Below are 26,220 nucleotides of genomic sequence, written 5' to 3'. Positions count from 1 at the left end.
TTTCAAATGAAGGTTGAGAGTTAATAGAATATAGCTAAAGTCACTTGATCACTCACCTGCAGAGAAAAGGCAAGTAATAATATACATGGGTTAAGTGGGTTGAGTACAAGGGGAAAACCCTGTAGTGCGGGCATAGTAATAAATGTCAGTGGACACTTGGCTGTGATATTGGGTAGAGTGGGGAGCGGTGCTGGCCATGGTGAGCTAAAGAACGTAAGATCTGTGGAAAGGGGCACCTCTGCTCAGCTCTGTTTCCAATAGCAACAACAAAACACTCTGAAGGCAAACAGTGTACTAGTAAGAGCAAGTGCATCTGTTTGTCCCATATGACATGCATGACATCAGTTTGCAATCTCCAAACAAAGGGCTTAAGCGTTCCAACTTCTCACCTGATATAGAGATTCCCTCTCTAGCCTCCCTATTTGAACACTTCCGGAGAGTGGCCACTTCCTCATGAGGCTCTCTGCTGAACCGAAACTGTCTCTTTGAACTGGCTGCAGGTTGTCCTCCTTTGTCCATTTGTAGAGATGAGGCGTAAGATACATCTTTGCTAGATGATGACTTCCCGTAGGAGTTAATAGTTGTCATGCCGGGCTTCCCCACTGCTGCCGTCTTTCTTCAGCTGTGACATGACATGGTTTCTAGGCCTCACTGTCTGGTTCCTGTCCTCTAGACCTGCTTGTCCAGAAGCCTCATGACGAGAACTGCAGGTATGAGGGTAAGGCAGCCCTTGTACACACCTTGTAACTGATCTCCAAGAGGCCAAGCAAATAGGGACGTCTGTCCTGCGGAGTCCTATCTTCCACCTTTGACGTATTTTGGGTTCATCAGAGAATGGGGAAAGAAAGATCTCACTTTTGCAAAGCCATGTGGAAAAGTGGAAGGATTTTACTGAGAAAAGAGTTTCTTTGAAGATGATAGGGGTTTACCCTGGGACCCTGAGATGCTCTGAGAACAGAAGGAGATACAGAAGCCTACTCTGGAAGCTCAGCCTTCTCCTCTCTCCTCAGCCTCTCTTAAGATAGCTGAAACCCCCACAACCTTCCTCAGTGTCCATTCAACCCATGGGAAACCTATATCCCATTTTAATCCACTTTATGGGAGTGCTGCTGGCCACCCTGGCCCTCCTCCTGCCCTCAGGCTGGGCCATGTTTTCCAGCCCCTTTCTCCACACTCCAGCAGCACCAGCTCTAGGCATTGGACAGACCAATGGTTCTGAAGTTTTCAGATAAAAGGTGTTGCCAGTCCTTTATTGCTGAAGGGGAGAAGGTATGTACAAATACTTTGGGTGCCCCTAGTCTTAGAGGGGTAAGAGAACTTGTCTAATGCCCACCCTGCTCCCTAGGGCATGGGAAAGCGATGGCTTTTGCTCCATGAACTCTACACTTTCTTACCTCCTCTACTTTTGACCAACAGTCCCCACTCTACCACCCTTCATGCTCTATGTATGGGGTCAGAAGTGATTAGTGAGTGAATATGCATGTTGGGCCTGCTCTGCAGAAATCACATGAAATCACAACTCGTATAGGCCCTGCATTAAGATGACAGCCTCACATCTGGTGGCCCTTTGAACTCAGAATGGAGGCTCTAAAATCAAATCAGAAATTCTGGTAGCATTCCACCATGCTTTCCCAGTGCTAAGTTAGAATTTACTTCGAAGTAACCTTTACAAACAGTGGGAAGAGGGTGGCCTGGATTTTCTCCCTTCCCATACAGTGCAGACTGCTTGAGTTTTGATAAATGTGCATGAGACACTTTCTCTAGTTTCAAGAAATAGTCTAGGTAGAATTGTTATATGGATTTCCCCCTATTGGGTGAGCCATTGTAGCATGAAGTTGTGAGGGAAGGGGTTCAATACATGGGTTTCTTCTTTTTTTAAAAATTTTATTGAAATATACTTGATTTACAGTGTTGAATTTACTTCTACTGTACAGCAGAGTGGCTCAGTTTTATACATATATATATATGTTCTTTTTAATATTTTTCATTCTGATTTATCACAGGATATTAAATATACTTCCTTGTGCTATACAGTAGGACCTTGTTTATCGATCCTATATGTGCTACTAGTTTGCGTCTACTGTTAATAATCTCAAACTCCAAATCCTTCTCTCCTCCACCTCCCTTCCTTTGGGAATCACAAGTCTGTTCTCTCTGAATTTCTGTTTCATAGATATGTTCATTTGTGTGGTAATTTAGATTCCACATATAAGTGATATCAAATGGTATTTGTCTTTCTGACTAACTTGGCTTAACTTGATAATTTCTAGGTCCATTCATGTTGCTGCAAATGAAATTGTTTCATTCTTTTTTATTTCTGAGTCATATTACATTGCTTATATATGTAACACGTCTTCTTTATCCGTTGATTTGTTGATGGACATTTCGGTTGCTTCCGTGTCTTGGTTCCGTGCCTTGGCTATTGTAAATAGTGCTGCTGTGAACACAGGGTGCATGTGTCTTTTTGAATTAGGGTTTTGTCTGGGTATATGCCCAGGAATGGGATTGCTGTATCATATGGCAACTTTATTTTTAGTTTTTTTGAGGAATCTCCAGACTGTTTTCTATAATGACTACACCAGTTTACATTCCTCCCAACAGTGTGAGAGGCTTCCCTTTTCTCCACACCCTCTCCAACATTTATTACTTGTAGACTTTTTAGTGATGGCCATTTTGACTGGTGTGAGGTGGTATCTCATTGTGGTTTTTTTTCCCTGGCTGCATTGGGTCTTTGTTGCTGCACGTGGGCTTCTCTCGTGGTGGTGTGTGGACTTCTGTCATTGTGGCTAATAGGATCTTAGTTCCCCAACCAGGGATTGAACCCACGTCCCCTGCACTGGAAGGCAGATTCTTAACCACTATACCACTAGGGAAGTCCTTCATATAGCAGACTTTATTTAAAGTCTGTTTTGTCTGGTATGAGTATTGCTACTCCAATTTTCATTTCCATTTGCATGGCATACCTTTTTGTATCCCTTCACTTTGTTTGTATCCTTAGATCTGAAGTGAGTCTCCTGTAGACAGCATATATATGAGTCTTGCTTCTGTATCCATTCAGCCAGTCTCTGTCTTCTGGTTGGAGCATTTACTATATTTACGTTTAAGGTAATTATTGATATATTTGTTCTTGTTGCCATTTTGTTATATGCTTTGGATTTGTTTTTGTAGCTTTTTTTAAAATTCCCTTTTTCTTTTGTTCTCTTGTAATCTGATGACTCTCTTTTTCTTTTATTTTTTTGGTTGTGCCCTTGTGGCTTGTGGGATCTTAGTTCCCTAACCGGAGATTGAACCCAGGCTCCCACAGTGAAAGCTCCAAGTCCTAACTACTGGACTGCCAGGGAACTCCTTTACCATCAAGGAGTGTTTGGATTGCTTTTTCTTTTGAGTGCGTGTATATCTGTTGTAGATTTTTGGTTTGCAGTTAACCGAAAATGAAATTTTTGATATTATATAAAAATATGAAATTTTGATATAGCAGTCTGTATATATACAAGATTGTTTTAAGTTGGTTATCTATTAATCTCAACTGCATTTCCAATGTTCTACATTTGTACTTTCCTCATGAGAGAGTACAAAACCTTGCTGGCTTTGATACCATATTTGTATGCACATGATTTCCTATCTTTACTGCATGTTTGCTTTTACTGGTGGGCTTTTCCATTTTTAATTCTCTTGTTTCTAGAAGAGTTGTTAGAGAAGTTCCTTTAGCACTTGTTGCAGAGCTGGACTGGTGGTGCTGAGTTCTGTTAGCTTTTGCTTGTCTGTAAACCTTCTGATTTCTCTGTTGAATCTGAATGAGAGCTTTGCTGGGTGTAGAGTATTCTCGGTTGTAGGTTCTTCCCTTTCATCACTTGAAATATATATTGTGCCACTTCCTACTGGCCTGCACGATTTCTGCTGAGAAATCCGCAGATAACCTTATGGTAATTCCTTTGTATGTTATTTATTGCTTTTCCATTGTTGCTTTTAATATTTTTTTTGTCTTTCATTTTTGTCAGGTTGATTATTATGTGTCTTGCTGTGTTCCTTTTTGGCTTACCCTGCCTCCGACTCTGCATTTCCTGGACTTGGGTGACTGTTTCTTTTGCCCTGTCAGGGAATTTTTCACATGTCAGTGAGTTTTTCACATTTTTAAAATCTCTTCAAATATTTTCTCAGGTCCTTTCTTTCTTCTCCTTCTGAGACCCCTATAATGTGAATATTGATGCACTTAATGTTGTCCCAGAGGTTTCTTAGACTAACCTCATTTCTTGTCATTCTATTTTCTTTATTCTGTTCCACAGCAGTGATTTCCATCAGTCTGTTTCCCAGGTCACTTATTTGTTCTGCCCCATTTATTTTGCTATTGATTCCTTCTAGTGTATTTTTCATTTCAGTTATTGTTCATGTCTGTTTGTTCTTTAAATCTTCTAGCTTTTTGCTAAACACTTTTTGTATCTTCTTTTTGTACCTCCATTCTTTTTCTGAGATCTTGGATCATCATTGTTCTGAATTCTTTTTCAGGCAGATTGCCTATCTTCACTTCACTTATTCTTCTGGGGTTTTCTCTTGTTCCTTTGTTTGGTACATATTTCTCTGTATCTAATTTTGTTCGACTTTCTGTATTTGTGGACTCCTTTCTGCCAAGTGCAGGATTGTACGTCTTCTTGCTTCTGGTGTCTGCCCCGTGGTGGGTGAGATTAGGCCAGGCTTCTTGTGGGAGGTAACCACAAATAGATTTACCTGTGTTTTCATTTTAAGATAATCTAAAACAAATTAAATAGGTATATTCTGGGTCATCTGAATCCAGCTAATTCTGTTGAGGTTGTTTGTTGTGCTGTGCTCAGTTGCTTCAGTCATGTCCTGACTCTTCGTGACTTCATGGACTGTAGCCTGCCAAGCTCTTCTGTCCATGGGGATTCTTCAGGCAAGAAGACTGGAGTGGGTTGCCATACCCTTTTCCAGGGGATCGTCCCAACCCAGGGATCGAACCCAGGGATCAAACCCAGGTCTCCTGCATTGCAGGTGGATTCTTTACTGTCTGAGCCACCAGGGAAGCCCCGAGGCTATTTAAAAAGTATAAAGAGGGTGTATTCCGGCATTGGACTGATGTGTTCAAATTTTCTCTCTCCATCCCAGCTGTGTGATACAGGGCAGCACTCACACCCTGTGCCTGAGTGCCGTTAGCTGCAAAAGTGTGGCAATAATTGTTCCGACTCTGGGGTCCCCGTGAGATCTAGGTGAGATTATGCTAGCAAAGCCCTTCGCCTAGTGCTTAATGAGCATCAGCACTCAATCACCATTCGATTTGTGTGTATTATCTGGATGGCCCCACGATTGTCAGTAGCTCAGGGGAAAAAAACAAAGGTGGATTTAATAGAGAAGTGATGTGTTAGAGTTGAGTGAAGGCCAAGTGATATTACAGTGTGCTGAATAAATGAAGTTTTCACAGTAGTTTAAATAAAGAAAAGCAGTGTGATAATTGAGTCATCACACCAGGCAGGCTGAACTCAGAGACATGCCTGGGAACAGTTGGTAAACTGTGCTTGTGTTAAGAGCTGCAACTTATTTTTCAGCAAAACCTCTTTTATTCTTTTAAATCTGTGTTGTTAAGATGTTTTTATTGGTCTTGTCATTTTCTGTGCATTTAAGTCATAAGTCTATTTGGCTTTTATATGGAAGATATAAGCATGAGTTTACATCTAGTTTGAACATATTTAGGTAACTCGCTGTATAATAAAGCAAGTTACCTAATGCATTTAAAAAGGTATCCCTGTGGTTTCAAGTACTACCCTAGGTCTTTTGCATTGGAATTCAGATGTAGGGAAAGCAAATGTTTTTCCTCTTGGTGGAGGGCTCAATTCTCCAGTTAGGGTGTGGTGGACCAGAGCAGAGACCTTGAGCATGAGCTCAAAATCAAAGCCTGCCGAACTGACAGCTCTTCACCACCACCAGTCTGCAGGCTGGTGGCTTCTCCAGTTTTAACCCCCACCAGAGCTTTGTGTGTGGACTTGATTTTGTGATCCAGTTGACCACAGTGTTATTGGCTGTGTTAGTGTTGTGTTAGTCGCTCCATCGCGCCTGACTCTTTGTGACCCTGTGGACTACAGCCCACCAGGCTCCTCTGTCCATGAGATTTTCCAGGCAAGGATACTGGAGTGGGTTGGCATTTCCTTCTCTAGGGGATCTTCCCAACCCAGGGATCGAACCTGGGTCTCTTGCACTGCAGGCAGATTCTTTACCGACTGAGCTACTTTCTAGGATTTCTGCCTTTGCGGTCAGGATCTTTGAGATGGCTCTAAGGGATAAAATGTTCCCTGTTACTTATGTAACCTAGATGTCAGCAGGGGTTACACTGCCTTGTGAGATCTAGAGGGGATTAATCCAAACTTCCCATCCCTACCATAACTGACTCTGGAAAAGGCCAATGCCTTTCTGGTACATGTGTGGATTTCCACAGACCTTGTACTTATGCTAACCTCTGGCTCCCTGTTTCTACTTGTGCAGGGAGATTATTTTCCCCTCTGCATCTTCTTTTATCCCTACTTTGACTTCCATCCAGACGTAGAATTTGTCCCTTTCTTTCATTTCCACTAAAACTCCCAAAACTCCCAAGACTTCTACTTGTATAGTAAACTTTACCGAAGGTTTAGGGGTATTTTGTGGGAGAGAGTGTAGGGGAGGGTAGAGGAGATTTTATTTTATAGCAAATGAAGGACAGGGGAGCCTGGCATTCTGCAGTCCATGGGGTGACCAAAGAGTCGGGTATGACTTAGTGACTGAACAAAATGACTTGACATCAAATGTTTAATGCTTCTGTTCTTCCAGATCTTTTGGCTACTCTGCCCTCTTCCTCTCTCACCTTTCTCTTTCCTTCTACTCCTAAATTTCTAGTCCTTTCAAATAGAATTGTTCCCCTGTCTCTATTTTAGCCTTGTCTTCAGAATCTCACTTTTCTCCCCCACCTGTTGTCAAGAGAGTCTCCCTAACAATGAACGTCCTTCCCAAGATGCATTCTGTTGTTAGGGAGTTAGATTGTGGGCTGCACCCTGCACTGATTGAAGCTCTTCACTTTACATTCCTCTTGTCTGGGAATAAAACAAATATCAGCTTAGTGCTTACAAAGCACTTTCACCTACATGAGCCCTTGGGTGAGATATGCCCATTTTACAGATGTGGAACCAGAAGCTCAGAGAGGTTGAGTGAATTATCCAAAGCTACTTAGCCAGATGAGTTGGGGAGTAGAAATCTGCACCCAGATCTGAAGATTTTCATCTGTGGCCCATGTCATTGTACATACATAGGATGAATGCTGTCTGAACCTTCCGGCATTGGAGGCCACACGGATTCCAGTGTAGATGGTTAACATAGGATAACCCAGTCGGCCTAAATGGGGAGCCTCGGGGCAGCCCCAGCAGCCCCAGTCGGTGTGTGCATTCTGCAGGAGTAGGATGACCAGTTCCCACACCATCCCCACTCTCCCTTCCCTCTTTTGCTGGCTAGCTCTTTCTCATCTTCAGGTCTAGGTGTAGAACTGGCTACACAATGTGTGGGACTCAGTACAAAATGAAAATGTTGGGCCTCTCGTTCAAAAGTTATTAAGAGTTTCAAAATGACAACAGAACATTAAGCTAAGTATTGGACTCTCGGAAGCAACTATACCATCACATGCCCAGGAAGGCAGACCTGTAGGGAGGTTTACACTCCCCAGGAAGCATCCTCTGGCTGCCCATTCTGAGCTCCCCACTTTGAGCTTATTACATGCTGTCTTTGTTTCTTCTTTATGCACCTGCTCCCCCGTTACTCTGTGAGACCTGTGTCCTGTTCACTGCTGCTCCCATGTTCCCAGCACAGGCCCTGACAAAAAGCAGGGGCTTAGTAGATGCCCTCTGGGGGTTTGGAGCTCTTGGAATTGGGACCTGGAGGAACCAGATGGTGAATAGTCATGTCCAGGCAGGACCCACCCAGGCCCATAAGAGTTTAGACCAGTCGTGACTGAGGCTATGGGACTTGGCAGGGGTTTAGGGCATGGGTTACAGGTTGGGTAGGGACTAATCTTCTCTTCAAGAGACTGTGTTAATCATTAATGCCCAGAACCTCAGAGACCCTACTGCTCAGGACCAAGTAAGGTGTAACCAGTCAGGGAGATGGGGCATAGGCAGAGGACATCCTTTCTGGGCTACACAGCCTGACCCACACTGGGCCTTCCTTAGTCTTCTTAGGCTTCTAAGGCCCCCTCTCCCCTTACCTGCCCTCCTTGCTTAGTGGTGGGTATGGGAACGGATATATTTTCCTAATGTCTCCTCATAGCTAAGGGAGAAGAGGGGGGCAGAATTTTCAAAGTTTCAGACAACAGAGAGCCTCAAAGGCAAGTATGTCTTTAGGGATTGCTGATCCTTGAGCCCAGATGATGTCAGAGCTCAGTTTCTCTTTTTTCATTTCTCTCCAGTTGTAAGGCAAGATTTGAGACTAAACTCTGGCTGAAACCCTGGAAGGGCTCTGATTGGCTGGGCTTAGGTAATGAGCACATCTTTAAGCCAATCTCTGTGTCCAGGGAATTGGCCTTCCCTTGTGGCTCAGCTGGTAAAGAATCTGCCTACAATGCGGGAGACCTGGGTTTGATCCCTGGGTTGGGAAGATCCTCTGGAGAAGGGAAAGGTTACCCACTCCAGTATTCTGGCCTAAAGAATTCCATGGACTGTATAGTCACGGGGTCACAAAGAGTTGGGACAGAACTGAGTGACTTTCACTTTCTTTCTGTGTCCAGGGAAGGGAGCAAGGATGCTTCCTCCAGGGTCCCTCCCATAGGTCTCTCTCCTTCCGTAACAAACAGAGCTGTGTTGCCAGGGGAGGGGCAGGAATGGGCTGGACAGGCAGAGCAGCCAGTGACTACTGGTGCATTTTCTTCTTTTTTTTTTTTTTTTTTAAACCCAGCACCACCTTCTCTCCCTGTCCTTGGCTTCTGAGCCTCTGGAGTCAGATCCCATGAGGATTCTTCTAGAGAGGAGGAGACTGCTGAGCATGGAGAACAGTCTGGAAGGTCAGGGCTCTGGCTGGTGCCCCAGGTTCAGTGTTTTCTAGATAACCTTTCCCACCTTCCTTGAGAGCATATCATCCCAGGGTCGTCTCCACAGCACAGGGTAATGAGACTACCAACCAGCATTTTCTCAAAGTGCTTCAACTCCGGAATGCTTCTCTTTGAGGCTCAGAAATAGTCTTTATTTTAGTTTTACCTCAGAAACAAGCTAGTCATAACCAAAGAAAGTCAAAGTGAAAGAAAGTGAAAGTGAAGTCACTCAGTCGTGTCCGACTCCTTGTGACCCCATGGACTATAGCCTACCAGGCTCCTCCGTCCATGGGATTCTCCAGGCAAGAGTACTGGAGTGGGTTGCCTTTTCCTTCTCCAGGAGATCGTCCCAACCCAGGGATAGAACCCGGGTCTCCCGCATTGCAGGCAGATGCTTTACCATCTGAGCCACCAGGGAAGAGACCCCTAAATCAAAGAATGAGGTGCCCACCATTCTTGGGTCCTTTCCTTTAGACTTCAGTTACTGCAGAGCTGCTCCCCAAGGCCAAGCAAGGCATGAAGAACTCTACTGATGATGGTGATGAGCATTTTCTTCAGTCCCGTGAGAATTTTCAGAAGTGTTAGGAGGAAAGGCTAAAGTTTTCTTCAGTTGATTCTGTATTTAGTGGGGAAATAGGAAGACTTCTCAATAACCTGAGGTGGTGGAGCAGTGTCTCCCTGATGTGGTTGTTCTGGGTCAAGTGTGAGGAAGAAGCTGGATCTCAAAGTGAGAAAATCCAGGCTCCATGCCTGCCCTCTCAGGACTGTCTGCTTGACCTTGGCTCCTGTCATTGGTCCTCAGCTTAGCCCGTGTGTGAAGTGAGGGGCTGGACAAGCTGACCCCTAAGGTTCTTCTTAGCTCCTAATTTCTGTGAGTCTAGATCAGGTAGAGAAGGTGGATTAAGCAGGATTCTGGTTCTGTCCCTGCCTTCACCATGACTCATTCAGTGACCTTAGATAACCTTGCTGGACCTGTCCCACACCCTTGACCATCCTGTGTCATAGAGGAGGCCTGTGTAGAAGGTGGCCAGGATTCAGGAGACCTGATCCTTAGGCTCACTACTGAGGATCTTGTGCACTAGGAAACTCCAGCCTGGATCCAGCCCTCTAGTGAAGTCTGTGGGTCCAGCCCCCCATTTTGGGGACTCTCACCCAGCCACATGGCTTCAGGCCTCCCTGGCCTGCTTTGGCCACATTGGCCTTGCTTAGTCTTCCAGACCTGGAAACTAATATGGACATGCCTCAGCCACAATGTTCAACTCTGCAGGAGCCTCGTCAGGGACTGTTCCGAGCCAATGAGAGAGCTTGATGCCGGGGGAGGTGGGGACATGGAAGAAGTAGACGTACCTCCCATCCTTGTGGAACTTGTGGTCTGTGGTGGAGAGGAAGGGCCAGCATGATCCTGTACCCAGTGTGGTGGGAGAGAGACAGCAGAACATTTCCGGTTGAGGGAACTAAGAGGGCACTTAGGATGAGACCTTGAAGGATGGGGTGGACTTGAGCTAGAGCTGTAGACTGAGGGCCAGTGTGGTGAAGGAAGTGTGGACAGCCTGTAGGGCCCAGGGGGAGGTGGGTAATGTGTCTGGAAGGAGCTTGGGACCAGATCTCCACAGGGTGTCATGGCCTGGAGAGGGAGTCAGGGCCAGGGAGGCAGTGAGGCTTCTAAACTGGTCAGGAACCTTTTGGTGGCAACTGCTGGGAACTGAACTTGAACTAACCTAGGCAGAAGAGTGATTCATTGAGAGAACTGACAATCTGAGCTCCAGGGGTCTGCTGTCCTTCAGAAACAGCTGACTCGGTGCTTGGACACCACCATCAGGACACCTCTCTTGATCCTGTTTCTCTCTATGCTGGCTTCATTTTTCTCTTCTGTGGGTAACTTCTCTGCCTTGGAAAGAGACTTACTGGCCCAGCTGAGGTCAGGTTCCCTCCCCAGGACCTATCACCAGAAGGCAGTAGGACTGCTCTACTCCTGTCTGCAGCGGCAGCGTCTGACGGAAGGGACATGCTGGACAGACTCGCCAAGAGTTACCCCCCGGGTTTCTGAGCAGAAGGATATGGCCTGATCTGACCTGCATTTGGGGAAGAGTAGGCATTAAAGACAGTTTTTTTCCTTTTATTCATAAAAACAAATTTGCAACAATTTATTAAAAATTGATACCATGCAATAGGGGTACGAGAAACTCCTCATTTACATTTGATTCTGGCAGTTCCAGTCTAATTTAAAGCATTTGTGCACTAACGTTCATTGGAAAACACCTTCAGGCTGAAGCCTCTTAGGAAATGTATGGTGTGTTTGCTGCATATAAAAGAACAGAACCGTTTAATAGCTAGAGTCACTTCTGTGGGTCTTGTTATTTGTGGGGAAATTGAAAAAAAATCAGGTGAACCTACAGTATCATTAAGACAGAGAATGTACTGTGTGGGTTAATCTAGAAGACTGTGCACGCTCAGGAGTCACAACGGGTCACGGATGCACACACTCACCTCCGACTGTCCGATACTTTGTTTTTTTTTTTTCCTGCTATGCTGGATTAATATTTCTACAGGTATTGTTTTTGTGTGTGTGTGTATACATTATGTACAATGAATTGTCTCTTTCCCCTTGAAAAATTAAATGTGATCCTTTAAATTAAATCTGGTTTGGTGAAATCAAGAAAGCAAGTAAATACTGTAATACACAGTGAGTGACAACACCAATTTTTAGTGCCTAAACAGACAGCGACTTTAACTTGACCTGTGATGTGTTAACATTTTTTTTCCCCCTAAAAGCTACGTTCCTCCATAACCTCTCTTTGGGGGAGGGGAGGGGAATGCTATGCTACGTGAAATAGGGTGTTTTGAAATGTTGGCGATGGTTGAGATTCCCATGGGCCCTTTCGTCAAAGCCTGGTGGTGACAGCGCTGTATTCCTGACTTCAGTGGTCTGGGAGGAGATTATTGCCTGCCTGTTGAAGCTGCCATTAGGTTTCTTTAGGGAGTTGAGCGACTGCTCAGTTGTGCAGACGTCCCGGACATTGTCATTCAGGCCTTTCTTCAGCAGAGAATGAACCTGTCTAGGAATGTCACAAAAGTCATCGGGAGCCCCTCTCCAGCTGGGTGGATCCTGGCAGAGGGCTGTGCTGGGTGCTTCTCTGGGCCGCAGCCCTGACTGTCCTGAGGGCTGAAGGTCATGGTCATCCTGATACCTCACGGGTCAGGGCCGCTTCACTGATCGGTAGGAAGCTTTTCTGGACAAGATCATGTTTTGATCCTCAGAGCGACCCTGTGAGGTAGGCAGGACGGGTGTTATTTCAACCCCAGTTTGTTTGTGAGGGGAAACAGGCTCAGAGAGACACAAGAGACCTGCCCAAGGTCATGGAAGGAGTTAGCAGTGGAGCAAGGGCCTGAACCCAGGTCTATCTCACTCCCAGGCCGGTGCTCTTTGGGGTTCCTTTAAAAGGGAAGAGTGATTTTATGAATGAGAATCAGTATGCTGATTGATCATCCCCCACCCCCCCAAACAAGGGCAGAGCCCACCAGCTTGTCCGGATGAAGGCCACCTTCTGGAAGGGAAGGGAAGCACTCAGCTAACAACACTCTCCCCGTGACTACAGGGATGTTCTCTAGCAGATGCCCCTGATTCACTTTGGTCAGAAACAAAGTCAGTGGAAAAAAACAAAACAAAACCCCAGCCAGCCCTTGGGCCCTGATGAGAGAGGTTAAAGTGCACAATCTTTCTTTATCGTGTTTGCTGGGAACGGACATTCTGTGATTAGCTCAGGTGCTCCCCTTATTATGGGGAGCACCTGATAGGAACACAAAGACATGGCCGACTGTGGGTGAATGCTGCAGAGTGTCTGCAGTGACGTGCCCTAAATCCCCACGGTCCCGGAATGGGTGTTATTGTGTTAATGTGTGAGTCAGCCTACTCCGGTACCCCAGCCCTCGGCCCACAGAGCTGTGCCCGGCCCCCCTTCCCGCAAGACTCCCTGTGCCAGGAAGGCTGGGGTTGGCTGGACTGGCCGCTGGAGGCCTGGCTGCCCTGCCTGCCTCCTTCCTCAGGGGGAGAAGGGCTGGCCTGGGGGGCCACAGCCAGTGGCGTGTGTGGAGAGGCAGAGGCGGTTTCTCCAGAAGCCTTCGCCTCTTCTCAAGGCTGCTCAGGGCCACTCCGTGACTTCTAGCTGGAGTTCTAGTGACTTTCTCCTTGTCTAGGATTTTTTTTTTTTTTTTGCAAAGTTTCAAATATCCTAGTTCCTCTTCCTTTGCAGACATGAAGGAAGAGGTCATTTCCATTCCTCTTCTTTGTGAAAGAATAAAAACTTCACAAATAAGGCGCGAGGTCAGGTGCCAAGTGCCCCCATCCTGTGTACCGCGTGCCATCTGAGCAGTCCCACAAGGCCAGCCGTGGCGCCAGCTTCTCCACAGCCAGAGCTGACAGTGCTCCTGCAGCAGCTGCTTCTGCTCTGTGTGGTTCTGTCCTGGGGGAGGCCCTGGCCCCAGGCCTCCCACCCTCACAGGCCCGAGACCATAACTCGGAAAGAGGGTGGCACATGTCTGTGACGGGGGCTGGCGGTGGGGCTGACGCAGGGGCTGACACAGCTGGCGTCCACGCCTCCAATGGACGGGAGGTAGGCGTGGTGGAGGATGGGGAGCTGGAGGGACAGCCGGCGCTGGATGCTGCGGCAGGGAGAGAAAGAAGGGAGGAGTGTTAGTGAACACTGGCTGGTTGTGCTCACCAGGAAGGCCCCTGGACTCGCTTGGGCCAAGAGGCTGATGTTAGGAGTGCAGTTCTCTCTCAGTCCAGGGTCTGACCTTCCTGTCATCCAGTCACTTACCTATCTGGCAGGTGTTTAATGCAGGCCTACCTGTGCCAACTGCTGCCCAGCAATAACCACGGTGACAGTAAGCAGGGAGGAGGCAGGCTTCTTGAGCTTCCAGTGCTTCCTAAGAACAAGACTTTGCCCTTTGAACAGGGCTTTGCTGCAAACACAGACAGTTCTCTACTCTTGCAAGTCTGCAAATGGACTTGGCTTTGGGTTCCATCCCTGAAAGGCTTCTCAGCTGCTCTGTCCTTGCTCATTGGCGCCCCTGATGCTGGCCAATTCCAAAAGGTTCCTTCCTGGTCTGTGGCTTCTTTGGTGACTAGTGTACTCTTTCCAACACTGGAATGGGGCATTCAGGGCTCCCCAAGATCTGCTTCTTGCCAGGTTCTCCAGGTGAAACTTCTACCTGCTCCCACCAAAAATTTTACCCTCTTGTGGCTAGTTTCCCCTAAAACCCTGCTGATGGTCAGTCTCCCAAGCCTCTGCACATGCTGTTTCCCCAGCCTAGAAAGCTCTTCCTCTGCTTTCCCTCTAAGGTCCAGTTTAAATGTCATCTGTTTTGTACTACCCTCTCCCCTTCCCCCCAGAAAATGAGCTCTTTCCTCCTCTGAGCCCCCAGAACCCTTGGCAAATTCCAAGAAATGCAGTCAAAAAAATAAACCTGGGGCTGGGTAGGCAGGCTGACAGAGGAGGAGTGGAGACTCCCTGCTCACTGCCTGCCCTTCTGCCTGCCTTCTCATTAGTCCTCATGGCCAGTAGGCAGCAGAGTCACCTCAGCTGTTGTGAAACCTGCTTTGGGGGGTGTGCACGGGCCACTGATGCCCTGCTCTGCTGCGTCTTGTACAATGCTCCACGGCATCTGGGAAGCTGCATTCCCTGAACTCTTAGGCCTCCTTGTGTCCCACAGGCCACTCAGGTGGGAAAATCCCTAGACCTTCACAGAAGCCACTAGGCAAAAGAAGTACTGCTATTCCCATGATAAAGATGAGGAAAGGGTACAGAAACAACCAGAACCGGGGAAGGTGGGGCTTCTTCTGTTGAAAAGACAGTGCTTTATGGGGCGGTAAATCAACTCATAGGGGCACCTGGTGTGTAGGCAGGGTGTTGGTGGGGTTCTGAGATGCATGGAGCCAGAGGCAGTGCTACCCCCGCTCCCTAAGGAGCTGCTGGCCAGAATGGTGTCTCCCAAGTGCTCATGAGAGATTAGTGTGTTGGAGACCTCATTTTGAAATTCACGTTGAATTTGTATAATGTCATCAGTGTGGGCAAGAGTCCAGGAAAGTGGGGCGCTGGAGAATGACCCTGACCTGGGAAAGGGTGTTGTGCCTGAGCGTCCTGAGCAGCATGGGATCTGTGTGTTGCTGTCGGAGCCACGCGCTCTGCTGTCTGCTAGGATCCTGTTTGCTGTTTCATTAATTTAGTGCTGGAAGCTGTGTTCAATCCAAGGGACATCGGAAGGACTTACAGCTTACCTTCAAGGTGCTTGCACTCTAGTGCATGGAACCCGTAGGTAGATCACTGATGAATGCCATGTAACCATCAGTGATTACACTGGACCTGTCAGCTTCAAGGCCTTGGAGCTAAGTGGGTTGAGAGGCTCTTAACTCTGTGACTACATGGCCCCAAATGACACTGCAGTTGGTGAATGGGCTCCTTTTGCTGGCTCCTCCCCCAGTGTTGTCACTTCCTATGGAACAAGTTTCAGGGTTGACATTTCTAATTGCTGCTTCTAATCTGCCGTAAACTGGGAAGAACTAAAAATTACCAGTGGGGACAAAGCTGCCAGAGATGTCCAGGGCTTTGCTTAGACGTCACATTCTCACTGAGGCTGCTCTGACTTCCCTGTGTAAAATTATACTGTCTTAATTTTTCTCCAAAGCACCTATCATTTACATACAGGGGTTTGCTTTTTTGTTAAGTTATTGTCTTGCCAGATAGAAGGTAAACTCCATGAAGGGAAGGATTTTTATTTGTTTTCTTCACTTCTGTGCTTGATACATAGAGGTCTCAGTAAATTAGTGTTAAGTAAATGTATTCATTTTACATGTAACAAAGGCTGTGTGCCTGCTCAGTTGGTTCAGTTATGTCCCACTCTTTGTGACCCCATGAACTGTAGCCCGGCCAGGCTCCTCTGTCCATGGGATTCTCCAGGCAAGTATACTGGAGTGGGTTGCCATTTCCTTCTCCAGGGGATCTTCCTGACCCAGGGATTAAACCCATGTCTTCTGCACTGCAGGTAGAGTCTCCTGCTGAGCCATCTGGGAAGCCCAACAAAGGAAGAGAACATGGGATTTGACATTGGACAGACCCAAGTTCAAACCCTATCCCTTGCATTTGGCAACTGGTAAGCTTTGGCAAGTCACCTCGCTTCTTTGAGTATTAGTCTTCTTATCTGTAAAATAAGCATTGTAATTTGATCTGTATCATGAAATTACCACAGAGTTCAAATAAAGTAATGCATGTGAAAACATGGTGCCAATTGTAAACTCTTGTGCAGTACTCTGGCAGTAATTCCAAAGGAGAAGGTACTTACTGTTCTGGGGAGTTTATATCTTCTATAGGATCTTTGCATGTTCGAGAGGGCTCTGTTGTGTTCCACTGTAGCTGGGGATTTTGATCGAGGTGATTTTTTAAAATGGCCTTTCCCCCATCTGAATGCAGAACAACAATATTGCAATAATTCTATTAATTTAAAAAAATCAACAATGTATCCATTTTTAGGATACTGCCCAAGAAGGGAGAATGCAGAAGAGCCCACCTCCCCTGAGTTCTCTAAGCCCTGGGCCCTGAGCTGCTCTCTTGAGCCCAAGACAGGGAGCCTAGAAGCTCCCATCCAGGGATGGACACGGCATGCTGGAGAGGTGGATGGTGTGCCCTGGGACCTCCTTTTCTATAAGAAAAAAGGGAATCAAGTTGACCAATGTAGGTAACATAAGTTAGTAATGAGAGGTTCTAATATGAAGGTTCTCTTCTTGAGTGTGGTAGGGATGTAATGACAAAGAGAAAAGAACTCCAAGACTGCCACAGACTGAAAAGAATAATAATAGTGAACTGTTGGTGGGAGTATAAACGGTCATCATCTTTCTGGGAGGTACTGTCAATAAGTATCAAACACTTTAAAAAGTATGTTTCTTTTACTCAGAATTTCCACTTTGAGAAACTATCCCAAAGAAATAGTTAACAATCTGTGTGACGATATATACAAGATGTTTAAATCACCATCCTTTACAATATCAGAAAGTTGGAACTAACCCAAATTTGTGCAGTAATAAGGGATTTGTTATTTACTAATATGTACAAATGGGGCCTCCAAAGAAATACTGTGTAGCCACAAAACATGATGCTCTCAACCTTCTTTGTACTTCAGAACCACCTAGAAAGAACTAAAGAAATATAAAAACATGATCTTGACCTGAGAGATCTGGATTCATTTGGTTTGGAAAAGAGCTTGGGTGTTTTCCTTTTCTGCTGCAGGGGGCAACCTTATATGTATGTCATTTTGCATCCACGTGAACACAGTCAGTCCTCTTCATTCACGGATTCGGTATTTGTGAACCTGCTGACATCTGTTTGTAACCCCAGAGGTGAGTACCCATGATGCTTTCACTGTCATTTGATAGCACACACACAGCATCAAAAATCTGAGTCACTCTCCCAGCTGAGGTTGAACAAGGCTCTGCCTTCTTGTTTTAGCTCTCATGGTATAAGTATGCTTATTGTGGTCTCTGAAGTACCACACTGTTCACAGTTCTGGGTGTTGTGGTGGTGATTATTTCTCTGTTTAGAATGGCCCCGTTGCCTAATGCTGAAGTACTGTCCAGTGTTCTGGTCAGCCTTTTCATTTGTGGATTCTCTGTTTTATATCAAACTGAAAAGATTCCCCTTCCCCTGCTGAGATTACAAAAGAAACTCTCCTATGGTTTCTTCTGCTACATTCATGGTGTCACTTTCTTATATTTAAATCTTCTATCCATCTGGAATTTATTTTGGGGTAAGTTGTGAGGTAAGGATCTAACTTTATTCTTTTCCAGGTGGCTACCCACTTATCCCAATGAAATGTATTGAATAATTCATTTTTCTCCACTAATTTGAAGTGCCCAATTTCCTTGTTACTTATCTCAGTCTAAACTTTTAACAATCGACCCTCAATATATAAGAATTTTATAATATTGTTTATAAAATAAAATAATCATTACTTATATAATAAAAAACTAAAGATTTTTCATTGACTTAAACAAACTGATTTTATAAAATTAATGACTATATGCTAATGACAGGATGCAAAGAATAGAGAAGTATATGAAATGAAATTAATTTTCTCACCCACTGTCCTCACATACTGTCCCTTTCACACAGGTGGATACTGTTAACAATCTGGTGTTTGTTCTACCAAATCTTGCTTAAAAAATGCACTCATACAAACACATATACATACATGTGTGTGCATTTGTGTATATCTTAATTCTGGTCTTCACTGAACTTTTCTTAGAGATCATTCCATATCTGCACAAATAGATTTTTGTTGTTTGGTTACTGAGTCATATCCGACTCTGCAACACCATGGACTATATAGGCTGCCAGGCTCTTCTGTCCATGGGGTTCTCCAGGCAAGAATACTGGAGTGGGTTGCCATTTCCTTTTCCAGGGGATCTTCCTGACCCAAGGTTCAAACCCACATCTCCTGCATTGGCAGGAGCCACCTGGGAAGCCCTGCACAAATGGATACACCTCACTTTTTAACAGCTGTATCGTGTGCCTTGTTTGGGCTGTATCATAATCAATAAAACCACCCCAAATGACAAACAGGTAAGTTAGCTCCAGCTTTTCTTGCCTGCAGGTAGTGTTACGATAGCACTGTGCTCTCGGTGAAGTTCCCCAGGTTGAGGATGTCGTTGAGATCTTGGTAGTGGTTCTGTTTAATGCAGGTGGTCTTTTCTGTGTCTACACCTTTGACCATGTGTGACTGTTTCCAAGTGGCACCTCTTGCTAGGGGAATTGCTAGTGAATGAGCTTAACACCGGACCTTTAGAGAGTGCCAGACCAACTTCCAAAACATTGCAGGAAAATGTCCATTTCTGTATGCTCTTAGCAACACTGGTGATCTTTTAAAAACTTTTGCCTAAATGAAGGCAAAAAATGGACTGTTGTTCTTCAAGTGGTTGGTGGGATTGAGCATCATGTTATCTTATAGAATATCCCTTTCCGTACATTAATGAGGTGTGTTTGAAACTGTAACGTTGGAAGAAGTATGAGTACATTACTCACTAAGAACAGTGTGCACCCAATCAGAACACTGGGAATACTGGCCATGCTGTGGACACGTGGAGCTGAAGCCTAGGGGCCTGAGGAACAGAAGCACTGTGCATAGGGGGATCCCCAGGTGGGACTCCAAACACTGAACTGTGCTCAGAAGTCATGGGTTTCAGACACTCCAGCTTGGCTTGTGGGACTTCAGACCTGCCCCGCACTGCCCCTCTCAGCCTCAGGGTCTTCATCTGTAAAATATCTCATACCCAGGGTCCCGCCTCCTCCTACCTGTGCTCTCGGTGAAGTTCCCCAGGTTGAGGATGTCGTTGAGCTCTTGGTAGTGGTTCTGTTTAATGTAGGTAGTCTTTTCTGGTGTGTCCTGCAGCTGCATGGTGACCTCTTCCAAGTCTTTGTCCAGCTAGAAGACACAGGCTCCAGCTGAGTGAAAGCTCCTGCCCTGGCCCCGAGTAGGAAACTGAGTTTTCCCAACTCATTGCTATAATCTGGGGGCTCACAAATCTCTAAGAACTCCTGTCAGAGAACGTCTTGACTTGGGCGTCGCTGGACCCCATAGCCTGGGCCAGGTGGGCGCTAAACTCCTGTCAGATTCTGTCTAGTTTATGTCCCCCTAGTTCTTGTTGCAGCCCTAGTGACAGGAGACGGGGCTGCACCATCAGGACGAGGCGATGCTCTGGGGGGATGCGGTGGGCAGTGGCATCCCGGAGAGCTCCTGCACAAGGCAGAGGGCTCGAGTGGGAGGACGGGGCCCCGACGACCAGCCCTGTGGGAGGTACCTCTGTGATCTTCATTCGCAGGCGATGGTTTTCTGACTGCAGGCCCTCTAGGCGGGATGTGCTTGCTTGGTTCACGCTGGTGACTGAGGTGGAGGTTTTAGAATCTTCTTTCTTCTGATTCTGAGTGAACTGGAATCGTCTGTTCTGAGTTGCTGCATCTGGGTTTGTTCTCAGAGTGATGAGCTGAAAAGACAAAGGAGGGCTGAAAAGAGGACTCTGGGGTCCATACTTCCCCCATGTCCATCCAGCTGCTTCCAGGGGTCCTGTGCTGGAGGCAACATGGGACCCTGGGAACCACAGAGTCTGGCAGTCTGGAGCCCAGGCTCAGGCTTTCTCTGTCCTTTTGTGTGTGCACTTGGGCAGGCCCTTCCTCTTGCTGAGTCTTGGGTTTTTTCCTTGCTCCTAGATGTCTGGTCTCCTGACCCTGATTCCATGAGAGTCCCAGCCATCCTGCAGAACCCACCCAATGCCCCTTAGCCTCACTCCAACTGAGCCTCATACTGCCTTAGGCCTTACTCCACACAGAAAATAAAAACAGTTGTAGGCAACAGCTGTGAAGACAGTGTGCAAGCTTGTGCTTGTTAGAACCATGGCCACAGCCTCTGTGCACCAGGACCTCGTGGTTCAGAGGCAAGGAGCAGGGATGGAGAAGGGATCTTCACCAGGCCACAGTGCTCGCCATGCTGCTCTGGGCCTGGGCTCGGATCCCTGGAGGGTCTGTGGAAGGATGGTGAGGATAAAGGAAGTCTAGGGAGAAGGAATGGCAAAGGCAAACACAGGGAGGCCTGGGGCTCAGGGTGCTGACAGAAGGGCAGCTCTATGGTGGACAGAGTTCTTTGGGAGAGACAAAGAGATCCGATGGTCCTGGAAGGCAGTCCCATGTTGGGGACTCGATCCTGGAGCCAGGAATGCAGTGAAGAGCTATAGAGGGTGAAAAAGCAGAGTGACCCGATAAGAGCTGGGCTTAGAATCACCTCGCATCTTCTACAGGGTGGAGGGGAAGTCAGAGTGCAGGCAAAGAAGCTGTGGTGTTAACCTGGGGCCTGGGAAACTGTTGACAGCTAAAGGAAGGAGTGTATGCCAGAGACGTTCTAGAACAGAGCTGACACTGCCTTGCCCAGGAGGCCGCAGGACCTGTGGGACCTCCGTGGTCTCTCTCCCCCTTTTCTAAGGCAGATGCCCCCTAACTTGGGTCAGTGGCTTCTCAACTGTTTCTGTTTCCTGCTCCTCTTATTCTTGAAGGTCAGGTTTCCCTCTGCACAGATCAGCCTAGTGCAGGGGTCAAAGCCTTGGGTTCACCTGCCCACTGCTGGATAGGATAATGTTTGGAAAATCTCTCTCAGGTCAGCCCTTCAGATGAATGAAAAATATAAGTGGTTATTAAAAATGGCTACTCCTTTTGATCCACTGGTACTACTTCTGTGACTCCACCTTAAGGTTATAATTCAGTTCAGTTCAGTTCAGTCGGAAAATGTATTATGTAGGAAAAAAAGTTCATTTATAATATAAAAATCTGGAAGAAACTGTAATACTCAGCAATAAAGGATCAAGTGGATGAGTAAATTACAGTAACTGCCCTCAATTATGATTATAAACTGTGGGACAGTACAAAGGGCAGAAGTTAAAAAGGCAAACTACAAAGTGTACGATAATTGTAGTTATATCTGAAAAAGCGTCACTGCGTAAACCATTAAAAAAAAAAGACTGTTAATCAGAAATACTAACAGTAAAAAAAAACCAGACCATAATATTGACAGTGATTATTTTAGGGCAGCAGGACCATGTAAGATTTCTGAAAAGTCTGGTTTTGCTTTTCTGCATTTTCCAAACTTTCTGTGATGTGAATTGTGGTCATTATTTTTTTTTTTTAAAGTGCATAAAACTTTCAGAAAGTGGAAGAAGCATAGCAATCCCCTTGTGGCGGAGCCAGAGGCCAGAGGCCAGATGCCAGGGTGGCAAGGGCGGGGCTTGGTGGCGGCCGCCCCGTACCTTCGGCACGAACACCAGGCAGAGGGTGATGGTGCTGCAGAAGATGATGACCAGGGCCACGATGCAGAACTGCACGTTTGGCTGGTCCCGGGTCAGGAAGGAGACGGCCGCCCCGATGATGCACATGATCCCCACGTTGTAGACGCTCATCCCGATGTACTTGCTGTCGTTGAGCGCGGGGATGCTGACGTTTCGGGTCTCCCAAGCTAAGAAACAACCGAACAACTGGAACAGTGAACAGAGAGGGGAGATGGCTGTTAGCAGGTGGCGGCACGCGTTCCTGCTCTGAGAAGCTACTGAGCTGAGGGTTTTTCTGTTACTCCTGCCTCCGCTGCAGTGAGGACCAGCGGGATTGCTGCTGGCCAGGTCTTCTGGATCTCCCAGTCTGTCCCTACCTGTGGCCCTGGGTTGAGTCCTGCCTAGGAAATGCAGAGTGGGGTGTTATACTGTCTGTTCTCCTTTTACTTCCACCACTGGTTTACACACAGATTCGCAGGAGGCCACAGTGGGAAGGAATTTCAGACACGGTCTCAACCACATCCCCTCCCTTTACAGAGAGCTGAAAGGCCCAGAAAGGAGGATGGGACTTGCCCAAGGCCACAGAGCAGTGTAGTGACAAAGTGGACTGTGTCTCCAGACATTCAGGCTAGTCTTTCTTCTGTTAAACCAGGCAGAACTCATGTGTCTAGGACTTCTATTATCCTCCAGGGCACCTAGCCACCCACAGTAGTGAGACTCCATTTCCTAGCTGTCCTTGAAGCTAGGTATGGCATATGACGGGGTTCAAGACAGTGCCATGTAGGTAGAAGTGGTGTGTATACGCTCTGGGATGTGTCTTCAGAGGAGAAGGCTGTTCCTCTTCCCTCTTCTTAGTAGATGGAGTGGATGTGATGGCAGGAGCTTGAGCAGTCATCTTAGACCATAAAGTCATCTTAGACCATGATGTGGAAGCTATATGATGAAGGTGAGGGAGACAAGATCCAAAGGGCTCAGCTTCTAGGAGCCTCCACACCTTTTTGCTTACCTGAGAGGGAAATTATCTATTCTTAAACCACTATTATTGTGAGTTCTCTGTCACTTGCAGTTCTGAAAAGTGAAAGTGTTAGTCACTGAGTTCTGTCTGACTCTCTGTGACCCCATGGGCTGTAGCCTTCCAGCCTTCTTTGTCCATGGGCTTCTCCAGGCAAGAATTCTGGGGTGGGTTGCCATTCCATTCTCCAGGAGATCTTCCCAATCCAGGGATCGCACCCAAGTCTCCTGCATTGCAGGCAGATTCTTTACCATTTGAGCCACCAGGGAAGCCCTCACTTAAAGCTCTATTCCTGACCAGTACATTTCCAACAGAAATGAACAGGATAGAAGTCAAATGTGATCTGGAGTAGGATGTGCTCTGAAGTAGGCTCATCCCAATGTGCTTGCTTTCATTGAGCACGGGGATGCTGATGTTTCAGGTCTCCCAGGCTAAGAAACAACCGAACAACTAGAACAGTGAACAGAAAGGAGAGATGGCCGAGGGTTTAGCCTCCCCTCTGAGGGTTGTCTGAGGGGAGGGCAGGTTGCAGAGAAAGTGCAGATGGGGTGCTGGGCAGAACGCTGATGTGGGCGGGAGAGCTGACCACAGCTGTTGAATGGTGCAGGGGCCTCGGCTAGGGTCCATCCCCTCCAGGAGGCCAGCCTACAAAGGGTTCCTTTCCCTCTGGCTTTATCACTGAAGAAGTCTGGGCATCCAACAGCTGCATGAACTAGTTAACATCATCCCAAGGGCCTACACTATCTCACAGGGCTTCTATCCGGATGAAATGAGAGGATGGATGTGAAGGCATTTCATAAGCTGGTATATCCATTATAAGTTAATAATTATTTTGTCATTTGTATTTTTACAACTGTAGTTGTTTTCCTCTCCTCTAGGTGTGTTATCTCACAGACCGTTTAGTTGTTATTTTTAATTCCAATCAGAATGGGAACCAGAAGCCCAGGAAGCAGATACTGAGAGAGGGAAGGAAGCCACATTGCTGAACGCCTGCTTCATTCTGGTTCCTTCAGTCCTACAGCTGGGTATGGCTATCTGCATCCTAGAGGGGAGGAAGCAGAGGCTGGGCAAGTCTGCAGACCTGCCTGGGTTCTTTCGGCAATGTGTAGCAGGCCTGGATGGGTGTCTGGGTACCTCCTCTCTGCCACAGAGGCAGATGGTGGCTTAACTTTGCTGTGGAAGGATCTGAGGGTGTAGTAGCCACTGCCCTGACCCTGAATGTATTAGGGGCAGGTGTGTTTTGCACAGGATGTGGAGAGAAGATTCAAGGGTCAACCCAGGATACGGTCGGGTGGAACTGCCCTTTCAAGTCCTTCCCAACCTTAAAATTTGACAGTCGTGTGAGGTGGGCTTGGTATGTGATCTTTATATAACAGATGAATGGAGTGGAAAGAGTACTGGGTTTGGAGGTTACCAGGGGGCCGCCAGCAAACCCTTGAACATGTCTGAGCCTGACTTTCTGCGTCTGCAAATGGAGGTGATTCCACCCACCTCCCACGGGATATGAACATGCATTGGATGTCAACAGACTGCTGTCAAGGAGCAGGACAGTGACAGCTGGGAGGCACACTCACAGGTTTGGGGGTTATTCTGCCACTTAACAGCGCAGTGACCTTGGGCAAACGGAGCCTCAACGTCCTCATCAGTGAAATGGGGATATTATTTGTATGTATCTTATATGGTTGCTGTGGGATTGAAGTGGTATGTGCCGGGCACTGAGAATGGCAGAGAGCAAGTGCTCAGTCCTGGGGGTTCTGTTTACTTCTGTGTTCACGGAGACCCCTAGGAGAGGGAGCTCTGCCAGAGAAACATCTCCCCTACTATGCCTGTAGCTCTGCACCTACCATGAGAAGCCCCTTATAGGCATAGACGATGCCAAGCCAGATGGTCATGTGGGTGTTCTCACAGTGCTCCAGGAGAGGCCGGATGGAGATGTCCCGTCCTGCTGGGTCCGGCTGTGTGAAGAGAAAACAAACTCAGGGATGGCACTGGACACCCTCCTAACAGGTAGGTCCCTGTTGCGTAGCCCATTTCCATCCCATGAGCCACACCCAGTGCTAGCATCCAGGAGGCCTTTTGAACTCCATCTCTTGTGTTCCATGGGGCTCAGCCCTCAACCAGCATTGACTGCTTTCTGTTTGTTGGTTGTGATTAGCTCTAAACTTCAGTTATCTGAGTTTTTTATGCCTTTCTGACTTGAATCAGAGCGAAGAGAGTAGGGACTGGGTCACTTCTGAGCCCATAGTACATAGCATAAGACCTGGCCCAGAGCAGGCATCCATCCATAACGTGTTAAAAGAGTGAAAGCAAGAATGAGGCACAGAGCCAGGGTGGGAGGCTTCAGGTTTCTCTGGAATTAATTTGGGTAGTTGGAAATACAGTGTCTGGTGGCTAGTCCAAGCATGGGGCCTGCCAAACCCCTTGAAGGAGATCCTCTTGCCACCACCTCCATGGAGGAAGCAGTGGTAGCAGCCATGTTATGTACCACATGACGCACTCTGGGCCAGAGCTGATTTTACAAGGGGTAGACCCCTGAACTCAGGCAGCCAGTCCAGAGGCTTGTCAGAGACCTATGCACTTTCCTAGTGCACAGTGCTCTGCCTCAGAGGGGTGGTAGAGAGGATTCAACCCAAGCGTCCTTCTCTGAGCAAAGTGAACTGAGAAACTCCAGGAGAGAATCAGCCAGATGGTGGTAAGAGGAGAAAAATACAACCAGAGAATGAAAAAATATAAACCGTACATATATTTTTAGTGAGCCATTTGAGAGTTAAGTTTCAGACATCATGGCCCTTCTTCATCCCTAAATAGCATGTATTTCCTAAGAACAAAAAGATTCTCTTATATAACCACATACCTACCAAATTCAGGAAATGTAATATTGATACAGTGTATTATCTAGTATACTACCTATTTTTTAATTTTGCTGATTGGTCCAGTAATGTCCTTTTAGGACCCAGTCAAGGACCATGTGTTACATTTACTTATTGTGTCTGTAGTCAGCCTTGGAACCAGCCCTTTCTCCTTCAATCTCAAGACCTCAGGAAGCCTAAAAATAAACCCACATACAACTACAATCCATTAATCTTTGACAAAGGAGGCAAAAATATAGGAAAAGACAGTCTATTCAGCAGTGGTGCTGGGAAGGTTAGCTGTATGTAAAACAATCAAGTTAGAACACACCCTCACACCATGCACACAAAAAAACCAAAATGGCTCAAGACTTAAAACGTAAGATACGACACCATAAAACTCGAAGCGAGCATAGGCAAACCATTCTCTGACATAAATCATGTCAATGTTTTCTTAGTC

At 46.7% G+C, this 26,220-nt stretch overlaps 1 protein-coding gene across 2 annotated transcripts in view; it reads right to left on the bottom strand.

Annotated features, from left to right (window-relative positions):
- Window positions 1-11,146: 11,146 nt before the first annotated feature.
- The window catches only part of GABBR2 (gamma-aminobutyric acid type B receptor subunit 2), a 370,102-nt gene continuing 355,028 nt past the window's right edge, over window positions 11,147-26,220 (bottom strand). Inside the window, exons 14-19 of one of the 2 annotated variants that reach the window (XM_027964399.3) lie at window positions 24,756-24,866; window positions 21,882-22,106; window positions 19,893-20,075; window positions 19,387-19,516; window positions 16,385-16,502; window positions 11,147-13,705 (exon numbers count right to left, since the gene is read on the bottom strand). In XM_027964399.3, coding sequence (XP_027820200.1) covers window positions 13,540-13,705; window positions 16,385-16,502; window positions 19,387-19,516; window positions 19,893-20,075; window positions 21,882-22,106; window positions 24,756-24,866 — 933 coding nt within the window. In that variant the 3' untranslated portion in view covers window positions 11,147-13,539. Of the gene's footprint in view, window positions 13,706-16,135; window positions 16,244-16,384; window positions 16,503-19,386; window positions 19,517-19,892; window positions 20,076-21,881; window positions 22,107-24,755; window positions 24,867-26,220 lie in introns of those variants that run through there. The other variant, XM_042243210.1, reaches the window with a different exon arrangement.

The sequence above is a fragment of the Ovis aries genome, chromosome 2 (assembly GCF_016772045.2).
Source record: "Ovis aries strain OAR_USU_Benz2616 breed Rambouillet chromosome 2, ARS-UI_Ramb_v3.0, whole genome shotgun sequence".
Lineage (NCBI taxonomy): Eukaryota > Metazoa > Chordata > Mammalia > Artiodactyla > Bovidae > Ovis > Ovis aries.
The sequence above is the reverse complement of the archived record's forward strand: the minus strand, read 5'-3'. Positions and strand labels throughout refer to the sequence as shown.